The sequence below is a fragment of the Eschrichtius robustus genome, chromosome 3 (genome assembly GCF_028021215.1).
Source record: "Eschrichtius robustus isolate mEscRob2 chromosome 3, mEscRob2.pri, whole genome shotgun sequence".
Taxonomy (NCBI): Eukaryota; Metazoa; Chordata; class Mammalia; order Artiodactyla; family Eschrichtiidae; genus Eschrichtius; species Eschrichtius robustus.
Genome location: NC_090826.1, coordinates 154,320,355 through 154,330,788, shown reverse-complemented (window position 1 = coordinate 154,330,788; position 10,434 = coordinate 154,320,355). Strand labels below are relative to the sequence as shown.

The following is a 10,434-nucleotide window of genomic DNA, read 5'->3' as shown; positions in this document are numbered from 1 at the left end:
AGCCAGGGGATATCCCACCTCTGAGAGAGAGAAGGGTGTGGAATCATGTCTGGAGTTGCTATTCACACTTAGAACCTGGCCCCTCATTCTTCTGTATAAGGAGCTTTGGACTTGGCCAGGAGCGGACCCTTCCCCAAGGGTTTAGTCTAAAGGCCCAGACTCTGCAATAGAGCCTCAAAGCCCATGATCACTGTGCTAAGTGTCAGGGGTACTGAGGGTACCTAAATTCTGGTAAGACCTTCCTGCCCATATACCCAGGAGGGTAGTCTCCTCTGGCCTGACCACCCTGTCACACTTCATCCCAGTGTGACCAGAGCAGCCCACTTTCCCTTCTTCATCCACTCCCCAGGCAGGCAGAATGCTCCCAAGAGTTGGCATGTCTGGGGCTCTCCTCTCCATCTGGCTCAGAAGCAACAAAGATGGGTGTCACCTAGGAGGGCACAGGCCCATCACCGAGAGCTGGTGGCCCAGAGGACAGGCAGTTACACACCAAGTCTCCTACTTGGGAGGCTCAGGGCAAGAATGAGGGCTCAACGCTGTCTCCCAGTGGCTGTTTGAGGCCCACACCTACCATTCCACATTAGCTCCAGAGAGCTCGGAGCCCCCACTCAGGTCCAAGGGCTAGTGAAGAATAAAGCAGATACTGGAAATTATTTCTGGACTCGCTCTTTCGGCCTCTCCCAAGTATAACCCTGGAATCCCCAGGGCAAAGAGAGCAGGCACCCTGGCATGCAGCATGGCCAGGAACACAGGGTTCTGGGGGGTGGGGATTGAGGCTCCTTGATTCCTGCCTGTCAGTGGCTCTGGTCACCTTCTGCTACAGAACAGGAGAGAAAACAAGGCCAGGACATCTAGTTTCTCTCCTTCCCTCCATCTTGGCGGGGATATTCTCCTCTCCTTAAGCTTGGTCCCGGGGCTGCACCACTACCACCTAAGACAAGCAGACTACCCTCCCTGCCTGCCATGGGACCTGAGCTTGCCCTCCTGGCCCACATGGCCCCTTGGCAGTCTCAGTGTCTCCAGGCCCCACTCAGCCTGATGCGCTGGGCTGCCTGTGGGTTGGTCAGGCAGGTGGGGAGGCTCAAGCCGCTTTCCTCCTCCCCTCAGGTTACCTGGTTCTTTCCCCATGGGCTGCCCTCCCAAAACTCCTCCAGGACCTCGAGGTGCTGGGCACTCACAGCCCAATGCCCAGTAGGGAAGAGTCAGGGAGACAGGGAGACAAGCGGGACAGTAGGGAGGTGAGGACTGGGCTGAGATGCCCCAGATGTGGGCAGGTGGGAGCAGGAGGTGGAGTCTAGTCATCGGGCCTCTCTTCTGGAGGATCCTCATCAATGGGGGGTGCAGGTTGGCAGCGGAAGTGGTCGTTCCAAATCTTAAGGAAGGTAACCCGAAACTTCTGGATGCGGAAGGCATAGACGATGGGATTCATGGCCGAGTTACCATGTGTGAGGAAGATGGCGATGTACATGAGGAGCCTCGGCTTATGGCAGGAAGGGCAGAAGAGGGTGATGCAGTTAAGGATGTGTAGGGGAAGCCAGCTGAGGGCGAAGAGAAAGAGGATGAGGGCCAGCGACTTGGCGATCTTCAGCTCCTTCCCATAGTACTTCTGCGGGTCACCAGAGGATGCGGACACCTTCTTGTTGAGCTGCTTGCGGATCAGGTAGAAGACCTCCAGGTAGATGAGGACCATGAGCAGCAGTGGGGGCAGCACCCAGACAAAGAAGTTGAAGTAGACCATATACTCCATGCTGATGACCTTCTCAAACTGGCACTTGATCACGGGCTCACCTACACTGCCATTGGCCAGCCAGGCCCGCTCCACTGCACTCAGGTTGTTCCAGCCGAACATAGGTGTCAAGCCCACCACAAAGGAGAGAATCCAGCAGCCAACGATGGCCACCACAGCCCTTCGGGGAGTCACCACTGTCTTGTACCTGGGGGAGAGGAGGGCAGAGTGTGAGGCCCCCTCCTCAGTTCACCCAGCCCCTGGGGGTCTCTAAGAGGAGGCCCCTGCTCAGCCAGGGCCCAGTGAGTGGGGAGGTGGTTGTCTTTGGCTAGAGAGTCAAGTCTTTGGGATCTAAAATTTAGGCCAGAACTTGCAATGCACTGGTTCATGTCTACTGCTGAGGGTGGGAAAAAACATAGAAGAAAACAACAAATGAATTCCTTTAGGAGTTTTACTAAAATTACCAAAGTAAAAATTGCTCACATGTGCTTGGCACACCCCCACTGGTGACCTTATCATTGCTTCATGACAGTTCCCATGGGGTAGAAAAGCACCAGCAGAATGAGTGCCCATTTGACAGCTGAGAAAACTGAGGTTCAGAGTAGTCACGTGTTCTGCCCAAGACCACATGGAGGGTGGCAGCACTGTCCTATGCTTCCTAACTGACCACAACAACAAGGTGATTAACAAACCACCCCTCCCCTTGGACCAGTTGACACACTATAATAAAAAGCCTTCCCACACCCCCTCCTTTTGGCTGTGTCCCATCTCTGCCAGTGCCCCCATCTCCCACCCCCATCCTTACCTCGCCTCCCCTTTCAGTCATGTACAGTGCTTACCTCCTGAGGGGTTGATCTCAAGAACCAGCTCTCCACCCCCAAGCTAATTGGGAATTATTCTCAGGAAAGAAAACTGATGTTCATTGAGGACTACATGCAAGGAACTCCCATTTATGCATGCATACATGGGTGTATTCATTCATTTTTGCGTGCTTTCTGTTCCAGGCATTGGTCTCTGTGCTAGGAGTAAGATTAATAATCCCTACCTCCATGCAGCTCACATTTTGGGTGAAGAAATAGATAACACAAAAGTAAGGAAATAAATAAACAAGACAACTAGAGGTTGCGATATGTCCTTTGAAGGAAATAAGCAGGACGATGTCAAGGGGCAGAGCTACCAACCTTTTTCATGCCATGACATACACAGATGATGAAAACATTTGGATGACACAGAAAATGGATGAGGCTGCCCATGGGCCATGACTCTTCCCCCACCCCTGCCCCCAGGGTTGAGGGGATGCCCCTCCGGGGGGGGGGCTCCCCACTTCCCTTTAAACCAATCCAGCCAGCAGCCAGAATGTCCTCTGCCCACGCACTGGCCTTGGAGCTAGTGCCAAGGGCGGGGCCCGCCCAGCTCTGTGCTGAGGAGCTGGCTCAGCCCAGCAGCTTGCCCAGTTGTTATTTTCCAATGTAGCTTCTGAGATGGATGGAGTGCCCTCCTGAGCATGTGAACAGCTACTGAGACCCACGGGTGTGAAGGCGGAGGCCTCCCTCTGACTCCGTTTTCTTCTGTCCCATGCCTGTGGAATCTGCGGCATTCTCCTTCACAGCAGTGATTCTTAAGGTCCCTCTCACCCTGGACCAAAGCCCACTGCTCCTTGAAGGCTTTACAGGAGTGGAAAGGGGAATGATTTGAGGGATGGGAGAAACTGGACCCCACCCCCACCCCATCTAGAAAGCAAGCACTAGAAGCGACCTCATTTCCAATCTCATCATTCCATTGGGGAACTGAGGCCCCTAGATGACTCCAACACCTTCAGTGTGGTCCCCCATCCCCTACTCTGTAATCATAGGGTCCTTGTGTCCCCAAAGCTCCAAGGGGCCTTGAAATCTGTCCAGTTTGCTTCTGCCTTCCTGAAGTTTTCTTAGATCTAATCCTTGCTCTCTTGCTGTAACTAAAGCCTATTTCCACCTCTTGAAGCCCCAGCAGGATAGCCAGCCTGGTGCATAGTTTGGAGTCAGAGATCCATATCTGGGCCCCAGGTCTGTAACTTACTAGGTCAGTTCTTCCTCTGTAAAGTGAGACTGTGGGACCCACTTCAGATGAGCTAACATATGTGAAATGCTCTGTAAGCACGCCACCAACATTCCTGTGCCTGAGCTCCTAACCCTCCAAGCCCCTGAAAACACACGCACCTGAGAAACCCTGCTATCTCTAGATGCTCAGCAAACACGGCCTAATGGCTCTGTAAACGTCTGGCTCAAGGTTTGTTTCTGATGAGCTTAAAGTGCTTCCCACATGTCCTATAGTGAAAGAAGCTCTGGGCAAGTCTATGGGGTGAGGCTAAAGGAGCGCAGGTCATTCTATCAAAAGAGAAAAAAGGCTAAGGTACTCTGTCACAGCTGTCACAGGCAGGGGGGCAGGTCCCTGTGGTGAGCCTCAGCAGAGCCCAATGGAGCTGCAGCTGCAGAAGGAAGGATGTGGGCCAGGCACCCCCTATCACAGCCCATCACAGCTATGATTTACATCATATTTATCATTTACAAAGCCCTTTTACATTCATGTCCCAGGTAATCCCCGTAACCACCCTGTGAGGTGAGTACAGCGCATAATGGAATCCCCATTTTACAGATTAGGAACTCGAGGTCCAGAAATGGGCAACGACTTGCCCACATCTCCTGACTCCAAGACCAGCTCTCCTCAGGGCACCAGGCTGACTGTGGGTTGTTTAGATGTGGATGACTGGCAGATTGGGAACATCCCTTTCCTACAAGCTTTAAAATGGGAATGTCTAGACCCTATTCAAAGGTGATACCACCCAGAGAAAGGGGGGTAGACAAAGTGACCTCTGGTATTGCCGTCCAGCCTGAGGAATAGGGGAGGGGGTATCTTGCCCAGGACCCACATCTGGGCAGTGATGACCCACCAAGAGAGGAGGTGAATTCTGACAGTGTCCCAGGTGACAGAGAAGGAGGAGGTAACTTCTAGCTAGAGAGGTGCCCGCCTTTTCTCTTCCCCTCACCCTTCCCAACTGCCTGGAGCCCCGGGGTTAAAGCTTTCCTGGGGTTCCTCCGGGCCAGGTCCCAGCAGACCCTGCAGCTTAGGGTATCAGTTCTCATCTGTTTTTCTTGCTATTTTCTCCATGGTGGGAAAGGGCTGGACCCAGGACCTTGGCTGAGGTAGGGCAGGCTCTCACAGGAAGGGCTGCCTCTCAGAGCTGGGAGAAAAACTTACCTCTCCCTACATGTGGGAAAGAGAAGCAGAGGCTGCAAGTCCTAGGGTGCACATGGGGTGGGGCGTGCTGAATGTGCCACAAACACTTGTCCCACCAAGTCATGGTCCAAGGCCTCATAACCCCCAACTTTATAGACAGCCCTGTGAGAGCTAGCCAGAGAGATGGCTGCCCTCAGGAGTGTGCAGTCTCAGACAGACAAAGAGGAAGCAACAGAATGGAGGCACTGGAACACCAAGTGGAGCCCTGTCCACAGGCAAGCAGGGCAGGCAGCTCCTTAAAGATGTCATTGAAGAAACCAGGGAGAGCCCTGCCCCCTCCTGTAGCTCCCACACAGTGCATAAAATCCCCCCATTGGTGAGGTGCTCCTTTGGGTTAAGAATCGCCCTGTGTGTTATTTTTAAAGCCAAGATAACACTGACTCCATAGTATGAATTACTTTGTCAGTATCTTCTTATTGATGATGAGAAAAATGAAAAAACTGGGTACCTAGAGTAGTTGGGGTGGCAGAGACTCCAAGAGGAAAAGGGAGAGCTTAAGGAAAGAGGTAGAAGAGTCTCCTGTTGCCAAGAGCTGGCCTAGCTGAACAGACAAGTATTTCATAATATAGCTGCTGCAAGAATAAGTAAGTGAGGTTTAGAGGTCAAAATTAGGGAAGGAGGGCTACGAATCCTGTACCCAAATAGGGAAAGGCAGAGGAAGCCTTTGCTACTTCCCTGGACACCTTGGCAGGGCTGCCATAGGAGAGGAGGAGGTTCTGGAGGCTAAGGGAGGGGGATGTTCAAAAATAATCGTTAACTGATTGACAGTAATAATAACAATGCTAATAAAAGCTAACATTTATTGATGCTTTTCATGTGCTGGCACCAACTTTATAGACAGCCCTGTGACTTAGGCATTATGATGATTATTATTCTCATTTTCTAATCGCAGTAACTGAGATTCAGATTATGAAACATGTCCAAGGTCACTCAGTGAGTAAGAGGTAGAGATGGAATTTCTAAGACTGAGATTTGTCCTAGTCCAAAGCCCACGATGGACCCCAGCTCTGCCACTCTGGGAAGATGGAGGACAAGGGGGGCTCAGAGGGTGGAGGTCCAGTACAGAAGAAGGGAGTCATGGTGGATCTCCCCTGCTTCAGATAACCCCCGGACTGGGCAGCTCTGAAGATGACAGCAGGCCTGCCTGGGAGCCTCCCTCCTCCCTTGAAGTCCAACCCCTTTGTAGCCCTCAGACTGGTCTGTTCATGATCTGCTCAGCTGTTTAGTCGTCAGTGCTGGGGCAAGTAGACAGCTGAGGCACCCTCCATTTCATTCATTAAACAGATATTCACGGAGGGCTTTTAGGTGCCAGGTTACAAGTGCCGGGTTCAGGAATATCAAAGAGAACAGGCTTTCAGGAAAGTAACATTCTAGAGGCAGGGGATAAACCAATAAACAGATCGTTTGAGACCTACCAAGTTAAAGAAATAGGACACCCTGAGAGCCAGTGGCTGGGCATAGAGTGCTGCTGACTTAGGTTGTGTGCGTGCTCAGGACAGCCTCTCTGGGGAGGAGACACTGAGCCGAGAGGGATATGATCACCAAGGGCAACCAGCCATGAGGTACCAGCAGGCAAAGTCCTGAGGCCCGAGTGGCTCAGGGAGCAGAGCAGCTAGTGGGGGCTTCCCGAGAGTGAAGGCAAGGGCCAGGGCGGGCCAGTCACAGATGTGGTCTGGGACGGCCACCTGGGCTGGGCAGGTCACACGAAAGGTTCCAAGGTTTTATTCTTGTGCAGGGAAAGCCATTGTAAGCAAAGGAGTAATATCTAATTTCTGTTTTTAAAAGATACTTCGGGCTGCAGTGTGGAGAGTGTGTTGTGCGCAGCAGGGAAAGCAAGAACACCATGGGGAACGTATTTCAGCCATCCAGGTAACAGACGAGGTGGTGAGCTCTCATGGGTGGCAGTGGGGAGTGGGGAGGAGTGCCTGGCTGTCTGATGTGTTTGGGAACAGAGCCAACAGGACCTGTTGCTGAGTTTGGGTGTCCAGGTGAGAGAAAGCACCATCAGGATGACTCTCATGTTTTGATCCCGACCACTGAAGGGAGAGTGGGGCCATTCCCTGAGCCTGACCCTGACCCTGACCCCTCTCTGGCCAGGGGCCCTTCCCCTACTCCCAATCCTGTTGCACTCACTCAGGAAGTCCAGACCACACTGCTGGACACTTCTTTGTGTGCACCTCCCACCTGGGGCCTTTGCACTTCCTGCTCACCTCCCTGAGAGGGCTGGGAAGGCTCCTTCCCCCACATCCAGATCTCAGCTTAGATGTCACCTCCTCAGAGGAGATTCCCTGACCACCCTGCAAAAGAAGCCCGTCACTCTGTAGCCTTCCGCCGTTTTTAATTCTCTTGATAGAGCTTATCACTTCTTGACTCTCTGAATCCATTCATCTACCCCCCCCCCCCCAACTGCTTCCTCTCTCGATTAGATATAGATATAAATATGTAGGTGTTTAGGAATTTATTATCTGTTTCTCTCCAGTGGAACGTAACTCCATTAGGACAGAGATTCATTTTGCAAGTTCACCAACGGCGTTCCTAGTACCTAGAAAAGTGCTCAATAATTATTTGTTGAATGAATGAGTAAATAGACGTAAAAATGGATAATGAATCCACATATCCATTTATTCAATCATTTATGATTTATTCAATGAAAATACATTTTATTCAAGGATAAATAAATGATAAATAAATTAAAATGATAAATTAAAAAAAATTATTCGATCATTCATGATTAATTGAGGACCTACCATGTGAGTACCTGTCAGGGAACCACAGATAAGGATTAAATGGTAGGTGCTCAATTAGAGACAGTCAGATTAGAAAGGCATAGCTGAAGTCTTAGAAGCAATTACAGTGCCCTGGATGGAAAAAAATCTTTCCCTTGTTCATTCCCCACTGGGCTAGAAGCTGTGGGGATCTGCTGCTAAGTCAGATAACTACTGGTCCCCTGCTTAAGCCCTGTGACATAAGGTTGCTCTGATGAGGGCCTCTTATGAGAGGTATGAGCAAGTGCCACCAGGCCACCAGCCAGCCTCCAGCACATCTATGGCAGCCCTGAGCCCCAGCTCTGTCCCTGCATACTGTGAGACCAGCAGAGGCTACCCCGGCCAGAACTAGCCTCCCCAGAGTCTTCCAGAGGAGCAGCATTTCCATCTCAAGCTAAACCCCAGCAGGAGCCATGAGCATGCCAGAGCTCTCCATAGGTCCTTTGCTTCATGAAGAGGCCCCTTTCATAGGCGGGATCAAATCCAGTTGGAGGCCTGACTGCACAGAGGGGTGTCCTCTGTCTGCCTACAGCCTCACAGGAGGGCTCTTCCTGGACACCACTGGGGACTGACTTTTAGGCTGACTCTGAGAACATGAACAATAAGCCTCCTTAAAACAGGAAAAGCTCAGAATGCCATCAGGTGGTGAACAGACCAGGGGACCTAGGCAGGAAAGATGCATTTGACAGAGAAAAGAGAAGGGGGGGTGGGCGGCATAGAGATACGCAAAAACTCTCTTTGGTGGACCAAGAACTGACCAACGGAGGAAGGTGTTCAGATAAGCTGCTCCATCACTGTACAAACAAGACTGGAGTGTGCTGGTCCTGAAGCTGTATGTCCTCAGCTTCCCCTCCTTGCCCTGCCCTGCTCTGAGTCGCGGGGGAGGGCGGCTGACCCCTGCAGGCTGCATTTCCCAAGCTCCTGGGTCACTGGGTTCATGGAAGGCATTGGAGTGCTGGAGGGAGGAGGTGGAAGGATATTTCCACCCCCCTCTCTCTGACACAGATGGGTCTCAGGCAGCGGTTACATCTCTTCCTTGGCTCTACCTCCCACCAGCCAGGCCCTCTATGGTTTCAGCTTCCACTAGCCCCCTGTAGCCCCTGGGCTCCAGGACCACCTCCTTCCTTTGCCCTTTAGTCTAGGGGTAGCTTCCCATTGTTGCTAATGTCTGAGTTACCTCACTATCCCCTATTTGACTTCTTAGATTCTTCATCACCTGTGTGACCAATTCCTGGCATTAAAAGCCCTCAGCTGTAAACACCTAAGCGACTTCCACGTTTCTGGTTAGATCCCAATGGTTCAGGAGTGAAGCTGGAGCAGGAAAAATTGAATGTAGTTATCACAAAGAACTCCCTCCTCGAGGGATGAGAGGACTGACCAGACTCTTAATAAATATGTGTTGACTCAGAAGAAGAGAGAGAGAATCCACAGGATGGGTTTGGAAAAGGCTAAACATGGCTCTGTTTGAGGGCAGGGGTGATGAAGTGTCCTGTGAACTGCTGAGACCAGGGCAGGGTCCTCAGGCCTGGCTGTCCCTGTTTCTTGTCACCAAGGCACTGGGCATGCGGCTGGGTAGGGGATTGGAGCATGTCTGCGTCTTTCTGCAACGTGCAGTTTGGATAGTCTGGGACTGAATCCTCCATCTTCCCTTCCCACTTTCTTGCCTTGTGAGAAGGAGTGATATTCCACAGCTCTGGTGACCTCCTTCCTTGCCTCCCTCCTTATCGTTGATCTCAGCTAGTTGTAACTGGAAACTTGGATCTCAAGACCAGGGAAGTACAGCTTTAGGACTATAAACCACTTCCTTCAGAGAAATTCTCCCTCTCAAAGGAAACAGGAAACCGGATACAATCAAAGGCACTGGGCACACTCCAGGGGCCAAATATTAAACGGTAACATTCCCCGGGGGAGTCTGGATCAGGGACCCTGGGGAGGGACCTGGATGTCTGGGTCCTAATAATCCTGCCTTGAATCTTGCTTGCTTCAGGACCTGTGGCATCACCCGCCAACTCTAAATATCAGTGTCACCAATCCCTGAAAGGGGGATCCATTGGACACCTTCAAGGCTAGTTTGCAGAACTATAGAGAGCAGGCCCAGACACTGAACTCCTTGAAAGAACAGAGCTGGATAAATTAGTTAGGCTAGTAGTGTAATGGGCCTTGGAAATAACTCCTGGTCACGTTCTGAGGACAAACAACTCAACAGCCTGGTGGGAAAAACAATTATGTCTATGTATGTGACCCAGTAGCATCCTCTATTCTGAACGTCCTCTATTCTCCCTGCTTCAGATTCAGAGCCCCTTCCTTGAATCTGGGAGTGAGCAGAAAAAACATAGCCCCTGACCTAAAGGAGTTCTCCATCTGATGGGGAAGTTACAGCCCCTGAGCAGAGGGAGTGCCCAGTCTGATGGGAGAGCAGCCCAGGCTAAATAAAACATACAAGGCCAAAGTTCCTGGCATCAACCCCAGACTCAAAGGTGGCACAGGTAACTGACATTGCAAGCTCTACCTCAGGCCTGTGTGCCTGTGATGAAGCCCCTCTCCTCTCTGGTTGCATCCTCTCATCCTTACAAAGAGGGGTTGGGATTTGTTCAGTGCACCTGATCCAGAGGAGGCTGCAGGGGGTAGTGTAGGGAGGGAGGTTCTCAGGTTTGGGGAAGGCATATTTTC

General features: G+C 51.5%; 1 protein-coding gene across 2 annotated transcripts in view; it reads right to left on the bottom strand.

Moving 5' to 3' along the window:
* Positions 1 to 1,201: 1,201 nt before the first annotated feature.
* The window catches only part of ADORA1 (adenosine A1 receptor), a 33,029-nt gene continuing 23,796 nt past the window's right edge, over positions 1,202 to 10,434 (bottom strand). For both annotated transcript variants that reach the window (XM_068538457.1, XM_068538455.1), the window contains one exon: positions 1,202 to 1,934. In XM_068538457.1, the coding sequence (XP_068394558.1) occupies positions 1,295 to 1,934 (640 nt within the window). In that variant the 3' untranslated portion in view covers positions 1,202 to 1,294. The remainder of the gene's footprint in view (positions 1,935 to 10,434) is intronic.